Raw genomic sequence first — 23332 nt, 5'->3', positions numbered from 1 at the left:
CTAGTGCATTTCAATTCATACATCCATAATATAACAGTAACAACCCCGTATGAAGGTTATATCCTCCTTCCTTGTTCTCCCAAAGAACATAAATAAAAAAAAACAATCATTGAAAATATATTTCACGTTTCACCACATGGCCTTGTCCTTATCTAAAACATTTGTACTCCTCTCAATGAAATAATTTCACTGATGGGACAGTGGTTAGCATTGTGCGCTCTCTTCCATGACAACTGCGGCTCGTTGTGTTTATCATGGTCACCATCAGCAAATGCTCCTCTGACCTTTTGTTGCTCTCCACTGGCAAAAATCTTTGCAGATAATATCGCGGATATCAGGAAAGCCGGGGCCTTCACCGAAGGACCCTCATTGTAGTGATGTGTGCATATGGAGGCCGTACGACTGCGGGGCGAGCGCCGGGTGCCCGTGTCGGCGTATCGCTTGGGACAGGCGGTGTCACACCAGAGCCCTAACCGCCCCGCTGATCGTCCCTGTAGAGAATAAAGATAAGGAGAGCGTCTGAACCCGACGTGTCCCCGGGCCCCGAGTGCCAGCGCGGAGCCCGCCCCGCGCAAGCTGGTGTGCCTGTTTACCATCTTACCGGGGGTGCCCGCGCCTCTCTGCACGGACTAGAAATGTCTTGTGAGAAGGGGCAAACGCGCTGTGAAGACGAGAATATGGAAGCTGACAGAAATAAACGCGGGTAGCGGGGGGGGGGGGGGCGAGGATGCAGCAAGCGACGGGGGGTCCCAAAGTGCTGAAGAGATCGTGCTGGCATGGTGGCCAGAGGCCCTTCAGCTCAACGGGCGCCACTACCTCTCCTTCCTCCCTTTGGACGAGCTGTGTGCTGCTGGTGCTTGCAAGCGTGTTTTGGTTTGGCGCACACGCCGTCGTCGTCTTCATGCGTCTCTTTTCTTTACGCATCCGCATTGGTGCCGTGTGGTAAATTGTAGCAAATTTCAAAGCGACAAATATTTTCACGCAAACAAGAAAGCAACACATTCCAAAAAAAAAAAATCAATAAAATTCCAGACTCTTACCGAGTCATCCGAAGTCTCAACTCTGAATGAAATAAATCGATTAAATTTCCCCACGAGGCTTTTCCGGCCCTCTCAGGTTGTCGGGTGCATTCTATTTGACTGTTTCCAGAACCAGAACCAAACAAAAGTGAAGTGGCATTCTATTTGTATGCTTCTCAAATGTCGAGCGCATTTCCTGAACGGCAAAGATTTGCGCCGACTTTGATGCGACCGGAACTCGTCGTTCATTCGTCCGAAATATTATTTCTTATCACCTCGATGGCTTGATAAGGTTTTGTTTTATTTGATCTTTTTATTTATCCTGATTTCATCTTGAATTTCATGCCATCTTTATTTATTTATTTTATTAACCGTGATTTAATTATTCCATTTGCGTTCTCGTTCATCTAAGTGAAAAATGCATAAAAATCCCCCCCCCGTTCGTTTCACTTCCCAGTGACGGCCTTTCGCACCAAGACGCAATATTGCGTTTGTCTAGCTCTTTATCCTCCGATCCAGGGTTGTGTAAAACACGACTTTTTTGCCCAATAATTGCAAAGTTTTCAAGTGGATTCCTCAGCGGATATGTAAAGTTAAGGCCACGTATTAGACGGGATCAGCCTTCATTTCCTGCACTGTAAGATGTTTTGAGTTTGAGGTGGAAATGAGCAGTCTTCCAAAGGCTCGAAATGTCAACACATCCGGGATTAAGTGGTTTCTCTGCAGCGGCGCGCTTCCTTCGCAACATATGAGGAACGTCGCTCTCCGTTCTCAAGGAGAAATCTTTGCCGTCTGTTTTCTTTTCTCCTGCACGGAAAGCCGAGCCTTACGGTATATCCTCGTTGCGTCACGTGCGAGACGACAACAGCGTCAATCCATTTGAAAGTGAAAATTGATAAACGCTGTTGTTTGAAAACAGGCTTCATGTGAAGCGTTGTAGTTTATCTACGTCATAACCAGAACAACAACGGAGAGTAATATATTTTTTTTCTTTTTTTATAGACGGTTAAGTTGAGGGGAGACGTATGCTTTTACTCAGTTTAAACTGTTCCCAGGTGTCAAAATGTCGCACTGATTAAGAGTCGCAGACAGAGCAAGGTTCAAGCTTCAATTCCATTTTCACTTGTGGAGGCGTCACTTCGATCGGTGTTAACTGGAATGACAACATATCTCTGTCTGATTCATCCATTAATCAAAAATGTTATCTTTGAATTGATCGATTATTAAATTACGTCATCGTAGCCCTAAATTCATCCAACAAAACGTCGACTGTTGTCTTAATTCAAACTTTGTAAATTACCAGGAATGTGGTAACCGACAATCGACAAAGACATGATGAAATCCCCTCAGCACTATTTTTAAAAAAAAATAATTTTTTTTTATTGATATTGTGACGCTGAGTGACTAAAAGAGGTATCGGGTCCTCATGGAGGCATCCGATATCAGCCACCAATACTTGAGGGGAAAAAAAACCTGCCATGTAGTAAGTCCTCCTCGGCTGTAGTTGGCGCTATACTGTGGCAGTCTGACACATTGGCGAAGCATCTTCTGCGTCCCAAAGAAAGGTCTTGCCTCACAATTTTTCATATGTCTTCTATCAAAAGTACTTGTGGTATCGGTACTTGGTCTTAAAGAGTGAATCCTCGCACTGATATTGCTAATTGCGACGTTGAGTTCTGAATGACTTGCGCGATTGTGCGACGAGGCTAACGATACGTCCCCGTAGAACCAAGTCGTCTCTCTCCCATTTCCTGTCCTTCCCTCCCTCTTCTCTCCTTCCCACCTCTGTGAGCTTAAAGTTTTTGGGGGAGAGCAAAGGTTTGGGGCCGAGGTTAAGGGAGAGCGTGGCGCCGCCGATGCAGTAAAGCGATTGTGATTTGTGCCCGCCGCCATCAGCGTCACTCTGCTCAGCTTGTCAGTCCGCGGCAGCGTCAAGGCCGCCGCTGCGGAACCGCTGTCACTAACAGTAATAGATATCATTTCAAAAGCATCGCTCGTGCCCGTTGTGTCTGGCTCACGCCACTGGCCGGGGCCCACCTTGGCCACGGTCGGATGGGCTCACTCCGCACACACGCGGGGGCCCCGGCGCCAGGCTTAACTGTTGGGGTCACAGCCCGATGATATGTGGACAGGCATGGATGCTTAACGGGCTAAATGTGTTGAAATGCTGAGAGCGCGGGCGGGGTGATGGCGAAGGATCGCATGAGCCCGTCATGTGAGGCAGATTGACATTTTTGTGCATTCAATTGGCGGTGTCACGATTTGAACCGATATGTACCGTCGGTGCCGCTGCGCATACTTAAACAAACACATTCACACACACACTGGGTCACATTGTGCCAGCTCACCAATCAGAGCGTCTCGAATGCCTCTAATGGCCATTAACAACGCAGCCGGTGGTGCAAAGAATGTGACATCACAAGTGTCACCCTGCATTAAGCCCACATTAAGCCAAGACTACCTCCAAGACAACCAGGCTCCCTGGCGGGGTGGGTGTGTGTGTGTGTGTGTGTGCTTTTAGATCTGCATGTCTGCACAATCATGTACTGTATGTAACCATGTGTCAGTGTGAGAGCACACATTTGGCCATACGTGTCAATCTATAGACACGTCTGCACATGCCACTGTATAGTCTGATGTGCAGAATTTGTGCCAATGCTGTTCTTTATTCCCTGTGTGTGCCTAATTGCAAATTTCATTTCTAAATTTCTTCCTAACTTCAGTTTTGGCTTGCAACATAAAGCAAAATGGACCAAGCGGTGGTTGGTCACATGATAAACTCGTAAAATGAAGGTACCACTATCATGGGAAAAACAAGAATTGCAGCGTACACATCCAGTATCACCAAATGTAAACTTGCCAGTCATGTTCAGATTTCAAAGTCTGCATGGTAACGTGTATCAGCAGGTCAGACAATTGTGTAAATATGATCTATTTGCGTCTTTGTGTCAACGCAGGTGCTGGCGACGTGGCCATTAGAAGGTGTTTGCCCTGGCTTTAACCTACGCACACAAAAGCATACATAACACGCGATGTGTTTCACACCCTAAACCGCAGCGCGCACTATAGTTTCTGATGAGCGCTTTAATTTTGCTTTCGAGTTGCACCTGCCCTCGCCGTCCGTTTCTTTTCATCGTTGTGTGTTTGCACGATGTCGATCTTTGTGCTGACGGGGCGTGTCGCGTCTTCTAAAGGCAGAGCCTGCATTATGTTGTGTTAATGACGCGATTAAGATTTTCCACATTGTCGACACGCAGAGGCCCTGTTGGTGTGTGTGTGTGTGTGTGTGTTGAGTGTTTGACAACACGCACTCTTCTGCCCAATGCCAACTTTGTGTGTGAGGATGTCTTGATGCTAAATTTGGGGAAATTTGAAAATAGCAAATGTTTTTTTCCATTTTGAAATGTGTGAATGTTTGTAAAAAAAAAAAAACCCCCAAAAAAAACCAGGTTTGAATTCAAGAAACTAAACTCTCGCAGCTTGAATAAACGAGCATTTTTGTGGAATCTCAGCATGCGAGTTGTTTTTGTTTTTTATATTGTAAAAACTTTGTGGCCATTCCGGACTTTAACATTTCTGCATTATTTTGTGAAGTATGTGCTCAACTCTCGGTGATTTTCTTCAAAAACTTTGTAAGATTCCAAAAATTGAGGTCAGTTGCCGAGTGAAGATTGAAAACGCTCAAGACGGACAACAAGAAAGAGGGATCAACATCGAGCTGACAAAAAGTGCTTAGCGCACTGTGCCACTTTGCCTCAGCTGCCCCCCAACCACACACGTACACGTCACTGCCCCCCCCCCCCCAACCCTTTACCATGCTCTCGTCAGCTAATTATCCGGAATTAGAATCTTCTTTCACACCAGTGGTGTCAGGGCGCCTTAGCTTGATCTGTCAAGGCCCCTCATGACTGGGTGCTAAACTCACGACAGTTGACGAGTGCAAAGGGGCGCAAAGCTAATTGTAAGTGAAAAGCTGGACAGCAGTGATGGCACAGGGATGGGGGGGGGGGAGGGCGAGGGCAGCAGGGGGCGAATGGGAGGGCGTGCCGAGGCGAAGTGGACTGCTTTGTTTTCCCTTTTTTTTGGTTTGAGGACAGATGAAGGAGGGCCGTTTGTTTGTGTGTTTGCAGGTGGGAAGAAGACGACAATGTGAGCCGGCGACCGAGGAGAGATGGATGGAGGAGGTGGAGGCGGGAGGGGGGCTGGTGGTGGCGAGGCGGGGAGGGGTGAAGGCGCCTCGTGCTGCCCCAGAAAAGAGGAAGAGGAGGAGGAAGCCATGTGTGAAGAAAACAGGTAGGTGTGATGGAGGACAACAGCAAATTCTTTCTTTCGGGGCATGTCGGCCAACATCTTCCTCTTCAGTGCTCATGGCCGGTGTGTGTGTGTGTGTGTGTGTGTGTTTTCATATTTAAATTTGGCTTGCTTGATGTTTGTGTATATTATCACTTTGTTGCTTGAAGCCTGTGCAGATTTTTTCAGTGTGTGGTTATATTTACACCAGGAGCAATAATGTGGTCAATCATTTTACATATTTAGAATTATTTAAAAATATTGTGTGTGTGTGTGTGTGTGTGTGTATATATATATATATATATATATATATATATTTTCCCACACTTATTTCCTTATTTATTTTCTACTCCCAATAAGCTGACTGTGCACTGTTTAACAAATATATTTATATATTTCACATTACTGAAAAGTTTTCATCATTTCATAATGAGTGTGGACATAAAAAGCTTGACAACATTCAACAGTCCATTGACTGAATTTCCCCAACGGGATTAATTAAGTATTCATTGATGGATTGTATCAATCCATAAATGCTTATCTGATGAAAATTAAAAGCACATTTTGTTTCAGCCTTCATTGAGAAATGCATAAATACTGGAAATAATGTTACCGAAAACCTCAGAGATTTTCTACAAGGGCCAGTTACCCCGTAATGACAGGGTAGACGGCATTTTCAGGGGCGCATGCAAAAGGTAATGAATGCGTGGACAATGAAATAATCTGAAAAAAAAAAACCGCCAAATCACAACCATTTGAAAATTAATGACAAATACGTGCACAAGTTTGCTCACTTAAGTTTTATTATTCTGCAACCTGACCAAAGGCACATTGTGGTGATGTTGACCTAATAGTAAAAAATTAAAGATACAATCCAATGCCGCAATTTGAAAAACATACATTAAATCATGTTAGAAGCATTTGGTAATCGATTTAAATGTAAATCAAAACGGTTTGATTTGAGCTCACCTAATTATTACATTTTTATTATTCCTGAAGGATTTGGAGCGAGCATGCTTTTGGAATTGTTCATGAAGTTTTGTCTTTTCCTAAAAAAAAAGATCATTTTGAAGGAACTTGAAAAATGTCAGTTTTGAATTATCTCTGATCTCTTGAATTCTTTGCAAAAACCTTCCTCTTATTCCTCCAATCAAAAATAGTGCCAGTGGTCTCTTGCTAATACATGATTAAAGCCTTTCTCTTGTAAATCCGGTGGCGCTGTTGACCTTCCATTGACGTGTTTGCCACCGAAGCTAAAGAGGCGGACGGCGGGATTCAGCAGTCATCCGACAGCCTCCACTCCAGCGCTACTTTGGAGCACTTGAGGACTGGAAACAGCTTTTCTGCAGCTCGTGTAGATTTGCGTTGATTAGGCCTCGGCTGGCTCGGGGAAAGTCGGCGCGGAATAGGCCAGGAAGCTGTTTGGAATTGGACGTTGTTCCGCCCCTCTTGTCATTACCCTCCAGCTCTCACAAAAGGGCCCAAATCTCCCCGTGCCTTTGAACCCATGTTTGAAAATGAAAGACATGTCCAATGGAGGTTCTTTTCTTATTCTTCTCTTTTAGCAGACAAGCATAGAGCGAGGGGAAATGGAGGAGGAGGGCCGGTCGGGGGGATGGGGGGGGGGTGAGCTTTACAGCCCCATTTTCACTTATGCTCCTTGGTTTTCTTCCGGCCTTGAGCCACTATGGAGGAAAAGCCAGATTTCTGTTAGGAAAAAAAAAATTCCTGGGGTTGGCAGAGGAGGAGAGCGAGGGGGGAGGAGGGAGCGACAAAAAAAAAAAAAAAAAAAAGGAAGGAAAGGCATGGCTAAAGGATCAGATGAGAAGGAGGGTTCTCTGGAGCCAGCTGCTGGAGAGGTTCGTTGGAGATTTCCAGCCATTAACCCCGAGCCCAGCCAGCTCGGCCACTTAAGGCAGACAAGGCCGGAGCCCCACTATGAAAGGGGACGGGGGGGACCCAGCTTGATCTTGTGGGGAAATTGTTTACAAGTGGGACCCTCCACTCCACAATAGCGGACAGCACAAGGGAAGAGGGCGAAATAGTTGAGTGAAAGACTGAAACAAATCTTCCAAAGCATGGGGGCAAAAGTGAAAGAGCACGGAGCGAGAGTGATTAAGGATGGACCAATGGGGGCTTGTGGCGGGTGCTGTCGATGGGAGTTTGGAGGGGGGGGCGGCATGCGGTGATTTTGACACAATAAGTGGAGGGCCTATTGGGATGGAGGGTTTGGGAGGAGGAGGAGGGGGCCTCTCGTTCTCTTTTCAAAGGCAGGATAAACAAGGAAATGAGTCTGTAATCATTTCCAGAGATTGCCTTCCTCCTTTGCTTCTCCTCTCGGCCTCCTCAGCCGGCCCGTGTTCATTAGCGGGCCGCTGCCCCATTAAAGGCTTTTTATTTATTTTTTTAATGTCTTTCGGACAGAGAGCCAATCTCCAAAGTCAGCGCCGCCATATTACTGCTCCTTTTCTACGCCGTGGCAACCTCTTCATTTGGCACGAGCGGGTACTAACGGGTCATTGTGACCTTTGAGGAGAAAAGCGAAATGACAAAAAGTAAGAGACATTATCTTAACTGTTCCTCTTTTCGCCATGCTGGTCCAGCCAAGAGGAAAATCTCATCGAAAGGTCTCAGAACGGCAAGATTCGGACAAATATCGGATATTTCTTTTGCCATTTAGGGGTATTAAAGTGTCGTGTCTTAAATATTCGGAAATTTGGGTTATGTCACCAGTGTAGAAAAGGAACTAGTTCATTTTATATATATATATATATATACATATACATATTTATTTATTTTTTTTTTTTTACCCACTAAAAATAAATATTATATTATTTTTCTTTTTTTTTGTTACATTGAGGTGCACAGCATGATATTGTGCAGTTCTCCACCACAAATATAAAAACAAAAACTGCCATAGGTAGTTTGCGATCCCAAACTGAAAATGCATTTTGTATTTTTCGCGCAGGTGTACCTAATGTTGTGGTCAGTCGCTTTGAGAAGAATTGCTTCAACAGTATAACACATTTGCACTCCTTCGCTCGGATCATGAATCCTTCCAAAAATGTTCAGCCACCCACACCACCTCCACCTTCTGCGAGGGGATGAGAGGAAGCTCGAGATAAAGGGAGTAAGGTGACTAAATCACAAGAACAACAACAACAAAAAATCCAATGTGGCGTGAGTGTGCCTTTAAAGCAAAAGGAGGACTGAAGAGTTTCGGCGCAAGCCTTTTCCCCGTCGGGGAGGAAGTCCCACTATTCTTTTTTTTCTTTTTTTTTTTTTTTTTATTGGTTTCATATGACACGACAGAACCTTTTTAAGATGTTGTAGACGTTCTGGTAAAAAGGCGTCTGCCCACCCCTGCATTAAGTGCCCCTGTGATCTCCAACATATTTATAGGCACTGTCTTGTGTCACATGGCTTCCATTTCTTCACTTGTTGGGACCCCCTGTGGCTGCTTTTACAAGCACAAGTATGAAGGGGTCACGGGCACCCTGGCGGGGGCCCAGTCGCTGCGGACAGGAATTAAAAGGTTTACTTCACCATTGCATCTGAAGTCAGTGGGGGGGGTGGGGGGGGACATAGAAATTGAAAATCAACTGTGTTCTGTGTGTGATTGCGCCTTTCGACATTCTTTTATTCCCTGCACCACGACACGTTAAAATGTTCTGGTGATAAATAAAAATAACAACAATGGCATTCGAGTTTAACATTGAATTGAAGAAGTCTTATTTTGTTTTTGTTTTTTATTGCATTCAGTCTTAACTCTGCATTAATAATCTTTATGTGCAGACTCTGGAGATGAATTTACATTTTTTTTAATATTTTCAAAAGTTTTAAGAAATGTCTCCAAGAAAAATGCCTGTAAAGATGTCTCCGTTTGGATCATATTCAAGATTCAACGAAAGCTATTAGAACAGTCTTTAAATTAAATATACTTCATATTTGGTGATTTTTGCATTCATTCCAAGATATTATTCAAATATCAAAATTAATCATGGACATTTTTTGTGATTAATTAATTATTTAATTAAAAATTAAATTAAAATTAAAAAATGTAATGTCATCGCCTGACTATATATATCTATATCTATATATATATATCTATATATATATGGTATTTTGACAAAGTAAGGAGTCGAATGCATCTATTGAAATGTAGGCCTCAGATATGTGAAAAATCTGCTCATGTAGAGTAACGAAGAATTTGTACTTCATTACTTCCCATCACTGATAAGAAATACGGCTGAGGGAGGTCAAGATATCAAACGGCCAGACTGACCCAGTCCAGTTGGGGGATTTTCTCCCCGTTCATCTCCATCATCCTCTGTTGGACACGATGAGTCTCCATCTTGGCCATGTGGTGCCGTGTGTTGGTTTTAGTGCGCCCTAAAAACACACTTTTAAAGGTTCCTAAAAGCCTTTTTCCTCTCAGGGTTTTGGCACTTTAATCTACTATTGGGTTTCACGTGCAGTCCGGGCACACCTGGGGAGACAAATGAAATGAGATGGCTTTTGAGCGCTCACGCATGTTGTCGAGTCCTTGAAAAAGAAAAATCCTCCAAAACAAGAAAGAGAGGCCTAATCAGATTTATTGTTTTAATCATAGAGGGGAGGTGTCGCCGCCTTTTCTTTGGCATGATGGCTTTATGACCTCTCAACAATCCCGAGCTGCGGTCCTTTTTGCATCCGAGGCGATGTGAAGGGCAAAGATTAAACCCTGGCTCGTCCTGTTTAATCTCTGTGGCTGCTCCCTTAACGGCTGCTGCCGCGGTGGCTGCTCGCTCCTCTCGATGCAAATGAAATGACGGAAAAAAAAAGATTAACCTCTGCCAAAGACTCACAAGAAGCATGCCAGACACTTTTTTTTCAACTTTTTCAAATAGCTAGATAGGAATCCAGATAGCTCGCTAAGTAGCCGACGCTAGCTCGGTAAGTTAAGTTAGTTTGAGAAATAATTAATGTCACAGCAGCAATATTAACAATGTGAGGCCAAAATTTCAACCAAAATTCCTGAAAGTGAATTTAACGGTGGCTTAAATGTTGTGTTTAAGTCAGAAGTTGCACACTTACTCCAGTCCTGTAGGTGGCGGTAATGTTGTGCGCTGTCTTTGTGTCTTTATCATGCATCCGCTTGGAATCCGTCATTTTTTATTTCTTTCTTGTTTCAATTGCAAGCAAAGAAATGCTCAGGGCCAAAAATATAACTTAAGCTCAATGAGAGGAATCTTTTCACTTTGACTTTCTAACCACGTTATCTGCCTTTGACTTGAACGCTTTCAACCAGCTGCTGTGCATCCTGACAGACTTCCCTCTGGTTCAGGAAGAAGGGGTCGCTCTGGGGTCAATTCCAAACATGACGATGAAGGCTCACACAGAGAGAGAGAGCGAGAAAGCGAGGGAGTGAGTCCTCTCCTCTGTCCGACTTGTTGTTAAAATGATTTTTATTGGATCTTTTCCACTTTTGAAGTGGAACCAAGGAGTAAAATTGTTCTTATCTTCTTCCTGTCCATTTTCCTGAGACGAGGGATGTTTTTGTTGAAGTTGGAGTTGAAGGCAAGTGATAATTAAAGTTAAAAGGGCTGATAAGACTTATTTATTCCGATACGTGTATACATCTTTTTTTTTTGATCTGACAATTAAAATCCAGATGCTGATGAGGCATTTAGTTTCATTGTTAGCACATATATTTGGCTATTTAATGCTCCTTGACAAAAATTTGGAAAATGGAAACAATGAATGAGAACAGGTGTGGGCAAACTGCGGCCCGGGGGCCACATGAGGCCCGTTAAACGTTTTAATCCGGCCCGCCGAACTTGAAAGAAATGAAATGAATAAACCTTGTTCATGTTTTATTTTCTAAATACTGCGGTTCTTCAAAGACTTATCTATTGTTCTAATGCTTTTGTTCACTTTTGCGAGGTGACGTTACCAAAACACTCCTCTGCCCCTCTGTCAAATTTTAGAACCCATTGTGGCCTGCCACTCCAAAAGTTTGCCCACCCCTGAACTAGAATCTCTCCATGGTGGTGTTATTTATTTATTTATTTGTTTATTTTATTGAATTGCAGCATTGCCCTGACAATATACGGGAGCGTATCTAAAAACTAGCCTCCAAGATTGAGGAACAGTTTAATTTGTCTTGCACAGACCAGGAGGCGGCTTAAGTGGATTTTGTTTGCAACATGCTTGTAAAGTCGGGATGCATTTAATGTGATCCCAATAGCACAATATCCCATCAAAAAGCACAAGCCATACTGTTGCTTTAATTTAGTTTTTTTCTTTTTTTTGGGGGGGGGGGTTTGATTTGTCTGATATTTTTGGGGGGAGTGTGTGTGGGGGATGGTCGATGTGGTTGATCACGAGTGGCCACATCTGTGTGATGAACGCCATCTCGTACTGTAACCGCTAAGCCTCCGTGATTGGATTGCCGAATCCATTACGGCGGGCACTTCACCAGCGTACGACGGCTGGACCGGCTGGACCGCAAAGGGACCGATTGCAAAAGTCCAATCAGAAACTTTTGTCAGGGGAACAATGGCATTAATCCATAGATGATCATTTGAAAGCTGTGCTGGAAGAATATCGAGATTTTGTACAAGCAACTTGCTGTGCGGTGTCGTTGCGCGTCACGTCTCTATTTTCTCGTATTTGGCGGAAATCCAGCTCACATGTAAAACGCAAGGTGATTTACATGTCACAAATCTTCCATGATACTCATTTTAGACTGTTGCGAACGTCCGACCTGCCGATTGGTGATCTCTGTAGATGAGATTGGATTATGCTAGATCAGATTAGGGATTGTTTGGGATAAACATTCCGTATGACGCCAGAATCTGGTCATGGACTGGCGTCCTTGTCACAAGAGCTAGTCCCTTTTTAGTTTTCCTTTATTGGAGTGAAAGATGGACTCTTGTGTTCCGTAACGCCATATTTTCTCCGTTGATGTCAGAGGTGGCGACGTACTCCAAACACTGAAATATTTGCACTTTTTTACCTTTGCTAAACGTTTTGGAATTTTGATACAGTATGTTGGCAGTAAGTGAAGTCCAATATTTCATTTGTGTCCTTAAGTGACATTGCCGGTCACCCAGATTATATTCTGTCTAGAAATCATTTTCTATGACAAAAACTCAACTAGTTGCTGTTCTTACAGAGTCAAATACTCAGAGCATTTTTTTTTTTTTTTTTTTTTGGGTGTCATGGCTCAGATGGTCAAATTATTTAGTGTGAAAACATTTGCAGCAAAATATGTCGGAAAAGAGATCACCGGTTAGAAAATGACAAGCAGAAGTCGGCAGTGGTCCTCATTGCTACACGGCGCGCAATCTTTCATCATTTTCACAAGATGACAGAACACAAGTTCAAATAATGGAAATGTCCGTTTTAAGAGTATGATCCAATTTATGGTCTTTGATGGCCAAACTTTACGGGCTGGCCCGCCTCCAGCAGTCTGGCCCAGTCCAAATAGATTGAACGCATTTCCAATTTACACACTTGTAAATGAAATGTGTATCTCGCTGAATTAAAATGGACCGTTCGGAGAGGGGGGGGGGGGGCGTGTCATGTTTTGCAGCTGGCTGTCCCGTATTCACGCGCAGAATATCGGCGCACAACGCACAACGCACGCACTTTGAATCAATTCTTGTCTCCGCTCTCAATCCATATGAAGATGGTTTGGCCTGCTGATGTGAATAACTCGGCTACGGGCTGAACAGCGCAACCCGATCCTTTATATATTTCACTGGTGTCAAAATGTCAGAATGAAGTGCTGCCCGCTCGCACTCGAGCAGTTTCTCCTTTCCTTTCCTCTCGGAGGAGTGTAGCTCCGGTTTCATTCGTCTGTCGATGGGCGGACGAGCGAGGGCGAGGCGTTGCGCGCTTTGTCATGCAACCACGCTATTTTCGGCCCAACTAATTCCCCAGATGGACTTTTTCCGCCTTTAATAAAGTCCTGACAGCAGAGGTGGCAAAAGTACTCCCGCTCTGCATTTCAGCAGGAATGCAATTCTGGTCTGAATAATCCTGGCCTATTTCTTTCACGGTCGTGATGCTGAACGGAGATGAACAAACGGGAGATATTGTAAGATTCCCTTCCATGTGGTAAATGTTGGAAATGGTGAACGGGTTTGCGTTGCGCTGCATGGTGATGTCATGTCAGGCTGGGTGACAATATGGCGCCAGCGCGTGTCACCGTCCAGACGGCTTTTCTACGATTTTGAGGATTCTGCAATCCGCCAAATGAGGCCCTCAACTATTTTTTTTTCCAGTTTTGACTCTAGGCCCATTTGAATTCCACATGTCTTTGTCTTCGATTTAATGCGTCACAGATATCATGAATGAAAAGTCTTCCGAAAACTATTCGGAAAGATCTTGTTGATAGCCACAATTTAAATTTCTGGATCGTCAAACTTAGCTTTTAAAAGCTGCAATTTGCTTGACGGCGGTTGTTGACCTTCTTGGTCTCTTAGGTCGTGTTGTAATGATAAAGAGACGATTTTGACAAAGTACGGAGACCAACATCAAGATAGACGAGCGGGAGTAAAAATAAAAAGTCCTCGGAAAAACAAAAGACCCCAAAAAAAAAAATCTATTTGCTATTTTATTCGTACTTTGTTACTCCCCACCACTGCCTGACGGTGACATGGAGCCGGCGGGTCGTCTCATTCGGTGGGAATTTGAGTTGCAAGCGCCTCATTCAAGATGCATCAGCACTCAGGTAACCAGCAAAGTGTAATTAGTTGTGTCCCTTCTCCCCGCCAAAGCCGTCGGCCACTTTCTCCCCTTCGCCGTAAGCTTTGGCACGAGTGGCCGAGAGGGTCGGTGTTTAATAATGAACAGGTCGGGCCGCTGTAACGGATACAGGCACCTGCTTTATGCATCAGTCAATTACCTAATTAGAAGTCTCCCGCAGGGGAAAGCTAATACCTCATCCCGGAGTTGGAAGACAAGCCCTTTCCATGTGAATGGAGGCGCTCGCTAGACTAACAGATACCTGTGTGTGTGCGTGCGTGTGTGTGTGTCGCCGCACCGCAAGTGTGTGTGCATGCGCGTTTGCCTGTGAGAACAAGAGGGAGGGTGCGGGGTAGGTTGTCCAGTGCTCTATTTCCTCGCACAGATCAGGTACCAAAGGACGCTCATGGGAAATTGTGCACTATGCGAGAGTGATCCGATAACAAGCCGCGCTTGGTGCAGCTCATCGCGTCCGCCTCGGCTTGGTCAGAGAAACCTGCAAAGGTACAGAAGCAGGGTTGCTCGCGTGGGGTAGAATGAAAGTATTTGGGCAGTGTTTGCCGTCGTTCACGGTTCTGAGGGTTTGGGTTTGAATCTTGGCTCTGGACGTCCGATGTGGACTTTGCATGGACATAAAACATAAAACAGGCACGTCCGTTTCCGCAAAAGGCCGCTGAAGGTTTTTTGAAGAATCAAAATTGTCCATAGATGTAGATTTGAAGGCCGTAATGAGCGGTCGCCCTTTTTTTTGGAGGTACTAATTAATTAAAAGGGTCACCAGTTTAATTTGACACTTTTCTGGAATAATTAATTTGCTCACGTTTAATATTATTATTATTATTATTGATAATAATAATATTTTAATTAATGATGATGACACTGATTCTCTTAATGGTTTTGCACAAAAAATGATCAAAAATAAAAAAAAAAAAAAATTGTAAAAACATGAAATGAAATATAAACAATGGTACTAATAAAATAATGTTAACTAATTGAAACTACACCTTACATATAAAAAAAGAAAAGTAATGAGCTGATGGGGTTAATTTTTAACGTATTTATTTTGGTGCGACTGTGCAGCCGCACAGAAGAGAAGTCGACAGAAATTGTAATCTACTTTATTTCATAACATAATTTTTAGTGACCTTTTTTGTTTATCCTTGACTCCAAAGATATTTGCTTTATTAAAAAAAAAAACAGTTCCTGTAAAACAATGATATCATCTTTTATTCCAATGGAAGCATCTCATTGCTGAATGAAAGGAAAGGATTATCCGGCAAGTTGCTCATGAGACAGCACCCCCCCCCCTCGACTAACGAATGAGATGTTGGATATAGATGGATCATTGTGAACACGGATGGTGAGAAAGCAGGAAAAGGCTGAGCCAACCTCGCAACTCGAGACCAGGCCGGTAAATAATACGATGGGACATTTCTGCCAGCGCCCGACACCGCGGCTTAGCTGAGGCTAACGACCAGCTCGGAGGTAATCATGGCCGCTCATCAGCTATGATTAAGTCCCAGATTTTAGCCCCAGGAGGGTGGCGGCGGCAAAGTGGGGGGGTGACAACGGGAAAGGGAATGAGTGACGATGCTCTCACTTTTCTTAAAGACTGAGTGGATGAAGGTTGAGCGTTTGCTCATGCATTCTCATTTAGGCTCCGCCCCTGACTCATGACCTCCGTCAAATGCAAGATGGATTTAAAAAAAAAATCACTGGCCAAGAAGAACACCATCCCGTGTGATTTTTTTTTTTTTCTCCCCAAGCGAGGGGATGCCCCCCAAGGAAGTGAGGAAGGAAGTGCGTTTGATGGGTGGACAGTTAAACGTGAAAAAAAAAAATAATGAAACTTTTGAGACACCAATCCTGAAAGTTTTCTGTCACACCTCCGAACAACTAGAATGTCAAAATCTCCAAGTAGAGAAGAACGATGATTTCCATTTCTTTCACGACCAATCTCTTAAATTCGACAATCAAGCGAGCTCAACGCGATTGGTTGGTCAGCAAAGGCCTCCTCTGCACTCCCATAAGCTTGTGCTTCGGTCACAAGGTATGAATTAATAATCTTGTTGATCCCCTCTAATTGTTCCCGCTGTCTTGCCCTCTATTCGTCGATTAAAAAGTGAGAGCCGCCGCCCACTTCTCGGTGCAGTTACCAGAAGTGTAAGACAAGAATGTGGCCTGCCTCAGCGAGAAATCTCAAAGTGCTTGGCGAGTCGTAGCTGCTAATACAGCTAATGCAGTAAAGTACGGGCCCAGGCGATTAATGAGAGCGCTCTGCCTCTGACATCTCAGACACCCTAATGTTGCTGCCGCGTCTCTCTGGCCGCGCTTTAATCCATCACTGGCCCCCGTAACCCAATTATGGCCTGACGCTTTACTTTAAGACCCCCCCCCCCCCCGCCTCCGCTCGGTCCTTCACACACATCTGCAAAAGGGCAAAGAGGCGCACACACTTTTATATAGATAAGTGGATTTGAGTGTGATCAGACAAGCATGTTTCACACACAAAAGAGGACATTTGGCCCGAGTAGCAACACGCGTTTGCGTTGAATGGCAGCAGGTGAATGAGGTTGTGATTGTGTGATGACAAGTGTGCTGTGCTGCCGAAACGGTGGAGGCCGCCGTTAGAGCTGTTGTTTTAGGACATTTCAGTGGCACTCATCTCAAGACAAACTGTTAACATAAAAAAAAGGGTGTGTGTGTGTGTGATGACATTTAATCCGGGGACAGAGACTCTCCATGCTCGACTTTTAATTGTTCATATATATATATATATATATTGTGTGTGTCTTACCGTTGCGATCCCGCTAATTATTCAAGACGCCAAGCTAGCATGCTTCATTCCCAAAGGGAAAGGCAGCGTTTCATCAGGCGTCCCCTGCAACATTTCTGATTGGCCTTGAAGGTGCCGATACGCCGAGCATAAGAACCACGCGGCGCTCCAAGGTCGCCTCGACCGCTGCTCCCTTTACCTCCGACTTCCTGTCTCCGCAGCGGTTATGTCACATGCGGAGTTAACGGCGCTGTCAATCGCGAGATCTACGAGCGGGCCTCCTCTAAATCAGGTGCATTGACTCCTTAAGAATTACTGGAGGAGCCTACTTCAATTAGCCACTCCCAACAGCAAATTAACTTAAATGTACCCGCTCAATAAAGTTTGAGACCATCATTTGCATGTCAATGTGGCTTCTCCTCCCTCGCGGCCTTTTCCGGACGTTCAGCTGACCCGTGCAAATCGGAAGATGCCAGCGGTGACTTCATTGCACCGACGCCAATTAGCCAAAAAGCAAAGTGTTGAGACGACGACTGTGTTGGGCCCGACTGGAATGCAGTGAAAACAAGCAAAAATATTTGGCTTAAAAAATTCACTCATAGTTTGGACAATCTCATGCTCGTATTCTCCTTTTTTTTTAATATTGGACCACAAAACATCACTTTCTATTTTTTCAAAGTAGCTCGGTGAGGTGAATTTAAATGGATTCATTTTAAAAGTGCACATTGTTTGCACAATATCCCTTAAATTTGTAGTGAGAACGTCCACTTATCCTTCACGACTTTGAACAAACTGTCATTTGTGGGTTATTTTTGGTGGGGAATTTTCTGGGCAGCAAGTCACAGTCGCTGATGTGTTATCCTGATTAAAAAAACACAACGGAACAAATGTTGACCGGAACCGTGGGAATAGTCGCAATGAGTGCTGGAACAGTGGCTCAGTCATATTTTTAAAGAGCTCGCAAATGTCTCCATGTCCAAAATCACTTGTTTGTTAGTTTGTAGACAACTTAGTGCTTCATGGCGATAAATATCACAACATTTTATGTCGATATGTGCCATTATGTGCACATCTGTACGGTCTTCCAATCTAGCTTCCTTTTTTCCCCTCCATATTGCGTCTTTTCCGAGTTTCAAATTGTATCCCGTTACACTGCAATATCCATTTTTGATTTTGATTAATTGTTCAGTTCTTGTGTAGTTTAGAAGACTTAAGTCCTATAAGCCGCCGTGAGGCCTATTGCTGATGTGATGAGAGCCAAGCGGCCAAACTGAGAGGATAAACAATGAAAAGATTGCGTATCATGCCGGCGGAGAACAGGATTATTGCTGTTCCTCTCCAGCGGAGGGCAAATCTGCTGGTGAAGGATTAGGATGATCGCCGTGCTTGGAGTGTGTCCCCGCTGTCCTGTGCGCCCTCTCTTGCAGCCCCCGGGCATCCTCAGCATCAGATGTCAGCCTCCCGGAGTCAAAGTAAGTCAGACAAACATGTAGACCGGACCTCTGAGGAGTACCTTGCCGCATGCTCAAGTGCTATAAGTGCCTGGGAGTCGTCTTACAAGAAACACTTATTGCATTTTGTATTGAGCATGATGTTATGAAAAATTAATTTGCCGTTGGTGTGCCTCGGTCTCCATTTCCATTCTTTCTGTGCGCGTGTGAGCCTCGGAGTCGACCCGAGCCTCTTTTCGCCCGCTTTTCCACACGTTTACGCGCTTGTGAGGAAAATCACATGCAAATGAGGTTGGGGGCGGAGGTCACGATGGTCACATGCAGAAAGGAGAGCTTTGCATCTCCGGGGATAAAAAGCCCCGATAATGCGTACTGGATTCCCACTTCAAATGATAATAGTTAGAACTCTTATTCCCACTAGTTAGGACACATATTGATTTCAGTGTTGGCAAAACAGAAGTGAAACAACTAGCCAAGTACGATGATACGCAAACAGTGTCTACACATATATATATATATATATAAATATATATATATATTAGGGCTGTCAAAATGAAAGCGTTAACTCAAGTGATTAATCCAAATTTTTTTGAACTCAATTAACTCAGTTTGATTTCCTTCAAAAATAATTTGAACTAGCTTCATCATTTTATCCAGTGAAATAAATGATTTCTGAATTTGATACAAATTCCAATGTATTGCGATGCATCTGCATATGATTTTTTTTTTTTTCAATTTTGTTTCAAAAAGCCACAATATTTGCCAGTCTGAAAAGCTCCTGTGAGTTCAATCTCGTCTTTCTTTTGCAAATCACAATAATGCGACCAACCTGTACTTTTTAAATTGTGCTGGATTATTTCAAGTAGATCAAGGATAATCCCATTAAAAGGGATTGGCCATCAATACAGTGTTCTGAGCCATTTTTGTCAATATCTCAAATCGGAATTCTGGTACTGAACAAGATTAGGAGATTTTAGTTTTTAAAGCCTTTTTTTGATGGAGGACATTTTCGGCCTCAATTTGCTGTTGTGCACTCGTTTGTCCAAGTCATGCCGTCGCCTGCTGTTTTTCTAATTCACCTCGAACACGGAGGCATTGGAAGCCAGGAATCAACAACAGGTGCATTCTGCAAGTGGCTGCTTTCGTTAAAAGTGTCTTCGATAATTAACGGCAGAGTCGGAGCTGGAAATAATATTGCCGCGACCCCTGGGAATGCTGCTTTTTGACCCCGCAGGGCGAAAGCAACATTGGCACCGACTCATTTGGGTCAAGTAGCCAGGGGTGGGGGGGCCCGCGTTTGTCGGGATTTAGGTGACCAAAACTATAAATCTTCATCCCATTCATCTGCTTGGAGTCTTTTCAATTTGGCTCAAAATAAGCTTCACGCCGCTCGAGACGTTGATGGATGGACTGTGAACTCCTGACCCTATAAAATGTAACAAGAAAGGCAACCGCCGCACAGCATGGAGCGGGTCACAGGTCGCGATATTCAGTTCACAAACACGGCTTTTCATTTGCATGGCCCACGCGTGTGATCAACGCAAACTTGTCCGTCTTGTCGCTGACGAACGAAGCGTTTTTGCAACATGCGAGAAATAGAAAAAGCGCATTTTGGGGTCAAACGGTCGCCATCATAAAAGCTTCATTATCCGACAGTTAGTTCTGATCGAGCAATTTGATCGCACACGAGTCATTCCGTGAGTGCTGTTTTATAGCCCAACGGCCCTGACGTTTAACGTAACACGTCACCGTGCCTCACGAGTGTTCTCAACGGTTATTTTGGACTCGTGGATTTGATCAGCTTTAGTGAAGCGTCGTCAGCAAGCATGCAAAAAAAAAAAGTGGAAGTGTTGCCGACAATTTCATTTTTTTTTTTAAATTCAAGCCGGCATTCAAACAAATGGCGCCGGGAGAAACGTGCTTTGTGTTAAAACGGAAGGCAGTCAAGAAAAGAATTCACGAGAATATTCGAGAGCTCGCTCGGTGGCTTGTGATGGCGTTGAAACGACGCCGTTTGTCGTCAGTCAGCTGATTGAGGCGGACTTCTGGAATTGAGCCATTTGACATTGCTGTCAGTTGTTTTCCGTTATTGTATCTTGAATTTTTTTCATCAAGCCTTGACACCGATGGAATGTCCTGTTTTAAGTTTTAGCACCACCTGTGGCTTTGGTATGTCGCTGACATCCTGTAAATTCATCATATGGATTTTTTTATTTTTTTTACCCGAACCGAGGTGATTTAAAAAAAAAAAAAAAAAAAAAAAATGGCCTTCCGTTCCTTACTGACCCCATGACAACACATTGTCGACGCTCTTCCAATAATCTTCATAACATCCTTTCCTCGCCTATTCCTGGTTACTTCCACCACAGCGGAGATGGCTTAACCTCCTCGTTCCCGCTCGTTGACACCCTGAGGGGGAACACAATAGGTCAACGTCATGTGAGTTGTTCTAGCGTCTCCCCACTTGGGTTGCCTCAATCCCGCCCGTGGCGCCGCAATGCCATCGCTTGTCCCGTCTTTACGAGCGTGGGATGAGATGCGTGGAGAGCCACCAATAGTAAACATGTTGACTGTCAGGCGAGAAGACGGCGGGCAAGCTCGCCCAGCCCTGGCATCGTCTCCGCCGAGGTGTCGGGGCCGGCGAGCGTCAAGGTAGAGCGAGGCTTCGGCAGACTTTGAATATGTCGCATCTGCGTGAGCAAGTCGAAGCGCTCGGAGGCAAAAGGCCAGCGCGCGCGTGTGTGTGTGTGTGTTTGTCTTGGCTCAGTGTCTCGATGACTGGAGAAAAGTGAAGCGCCATTTCCATATTTGTGTAACTAAATAAATCGGAATCGGAAACATCGTTGTGATTGGCTATCTATGTAAAAACACACATGGAACCCGTCTTTGGTTGTTGGAGTCACTCGAGGGCAACAGCAAAATGAAATCATTCCTCTTACTTGGAGACGCAAACATTTGTGTGTGTGTGTATATCTTATATATATTCCAAGGGCTTAATTCCTTCGCCGTTGTTCAATGGCGTCGACAGTCCAAATCACACTCGTCCTCATTTCCCTTTCCAAGTGTCGCTCAAACAATCTGTTTTTCTAACGCTATTGATTGCGCATCAATTGCTCGCTCAGCCTCTCAAGGCCGACATTAGCGCCACTGTTGCTTCCTTGTTCCATCTTTAATTGATGGTGGATATTGCTCCACTCCACTCGGTGCACTCATTGATATGAAAAGTGAGCGTACGAAACGCGGAGGCACGCCGTTGGTACCTTTTACGGGGGTTTGAGCGTTATGGCCGCCTTAAGAGGTTATGGATTTAAAAAGGAGTGCCGTGAGGAGACATTAGGAGCTCTTTGTGAGACAATTACACAGACAATGGGCTTAAAGCATTGCTACAAAAATTTGTGATGCATGGAACAAAAGTCTTACAGGTGCCTTTTTCAAATCCTCCGCCGCGTTTGCTTTCAAGTCGTCTCGATTTGTACGCTAAAAGTTGAATGAGATGGAGGCAACTTGCGCGGCTTAACTCGGGTGTTTATTCTCACCTTTTCATCATGTTTGTCACGTTTTTGTACAGATCAGTGGTAGGCGGTCAAGGCCAGATCATGCGATCATATTCTTCACGTTGACGTCACATTTTCGTCATATTATGTCCTCGTGTTTGATTTTCTTTCATTTTGTAATGCCGGTAGAACGCAGAATTGGTCCAAGGCCTTCAGATACAATCGTGCGGGTGCCTTTTCTGTGTGAGGAAGGAGGCCTTTACAGTTGATAGACATTTGCGATAGCCAATCACATCATATGTTGTGTTGTGAAACGATGAAAGTACGGTTCTATTTGAAAGTGGAACCATTGGGGTCGTGCGAGTGATATTACGATTCGATACGGTACGGCTCACTTCCAGAAGGGTGATGCCGTCCGTTTTGTTATTTTACGCACATTCGAATGAAGTTGTGCCATTTCCACCCAAGTGGGATCCGTCCAATAAAAGACAATTCCGTTCCTATCTTGATACATTTCAAAGTGGAATCATTTTTTCAACTCCAAAAGTGTTTTTCCGCTTCAAACCGTTACATAGAATCCAAGAAGGAAAATAAGAGCTTGTTTTCACCTAAAATGATTCCAGCCTTGCCCAAATTCACCATGCCATGAAATGTCCGGCGTCCATCTACTGTCCCATCTCCCCCACGCGTATCTCTCGCCATCAGCCTTCCATCAGCTGTCGGCGCAGACGAGAGGCGAGCGGACAGACGTGTGGCCGCCGTATCGCTTGGGTTTTTATCAGCTTTCAACCCTCGGCCCGCCGATGATTCGACGCTTAGCACGTGTGGGACAAGTGTGAACGCCTGACGGGGCCTTCAAAGCTGACACAAGCGTCCACGACCCGCGACGAGACTCGGAACATTCTACCGAAATTCCAAAAGGTTAGCGCATATATTCCAGAGCCACCCGCAATTGTCTGGGATATCGAGAGACTCGATATTATTTATTCCCAAACGTTTTCCTCTTCCAGGTGGCGGACGTCAAAGAAAATAATTGAGAGGACTGAGCTATGCAAAAAAAAAAAAAAACGGCACAAATGATTAATCGCAATATAGCAGGAGGGATACTGTCACCGCAAATAGAAACAAATCTTTGCTCACTTTTTTCTAAGCCGACTTCCCGCTTGAGGGGCGGTGATCACACACTTCTCGCTTGAATGTGTCATTTTGGCAATGACGGAAATCAGGTCACCTAACATGTTAACGGTGTTAATAAAGGTTGCACGTTTGTGTGTGTGTGGCTTTAGATGATTTTTAAATTTTTTTTTTTTACACTGCTCGTATGTTCCTCAAGGGCACGGACACAGTAATGATTTACTAAATGTCAAATGAACACTCGTTGGGAGAAAACACCATGCAGCAGGCGTGTTTGCTGGAAGCTCTTTAGCATTTCACGCCCTGATTGTGAGAGAGCTCTCTCTCTTTGAGCGGCAAGCGGCGACATGTCCGCAGAATTAGCGCCCAGGGAATCAAATAGGCGGTCACTTTGAGTCGCGGATGCGACACGTTGAGACGTACATAGCCACG

The 23332-nt window shown here is 44.4% G+C and overlaps 1 protein-coding gene across 3 annotated transcripts in view; it reads left to right on the top strand.

Annotated features, from left to right (window-relative positions):
• LOC148318848 (uncharacterized) overlaps nucleotides 1–23332 on the top strand; it is a 163996-nt gene that overhangs the window by 62686 nt on the left and 77978 nt on the right. For all 3 annotated transcript variants that reach the window (XM_088280975.1, XM_088280976.1, XM_088280973.1), the window contains exon 3: nucleotides 5150–5312. In XM_088280975.1, the coding sequence (XP_088137101.1) occupies nucleotides 5150–5312 (163 nt within the window). The remainder of the gene's footprint in view (nucleotides 1–5149; nucleotides 5313–23332) is intronic.

The sequence above is a fragment of the Idiotropiscis lumnitzeri genome, chromosome 18 (genome assembly GCF_059441095.1).
Source record: "Idiotropiscis lumnitzeri isolate Australia: NSW breed Sydney's pygmy pipehorse chromosome 18, RoL_Ilum_1.0, whole genome shotgun sequence".
Classification (NCBI taxonomy): Eukaryota; Metazoa; Chordata; class Actinopteri; order Syngnathiformes; family Syngnathidae; genus Idiotropiscis; species Idiotropiscis lumnitzeri.
Note: the sequence above shows the minus strand (reverse complement) of the source record. Positions and strands in the feature narration are given on the sequence as shown.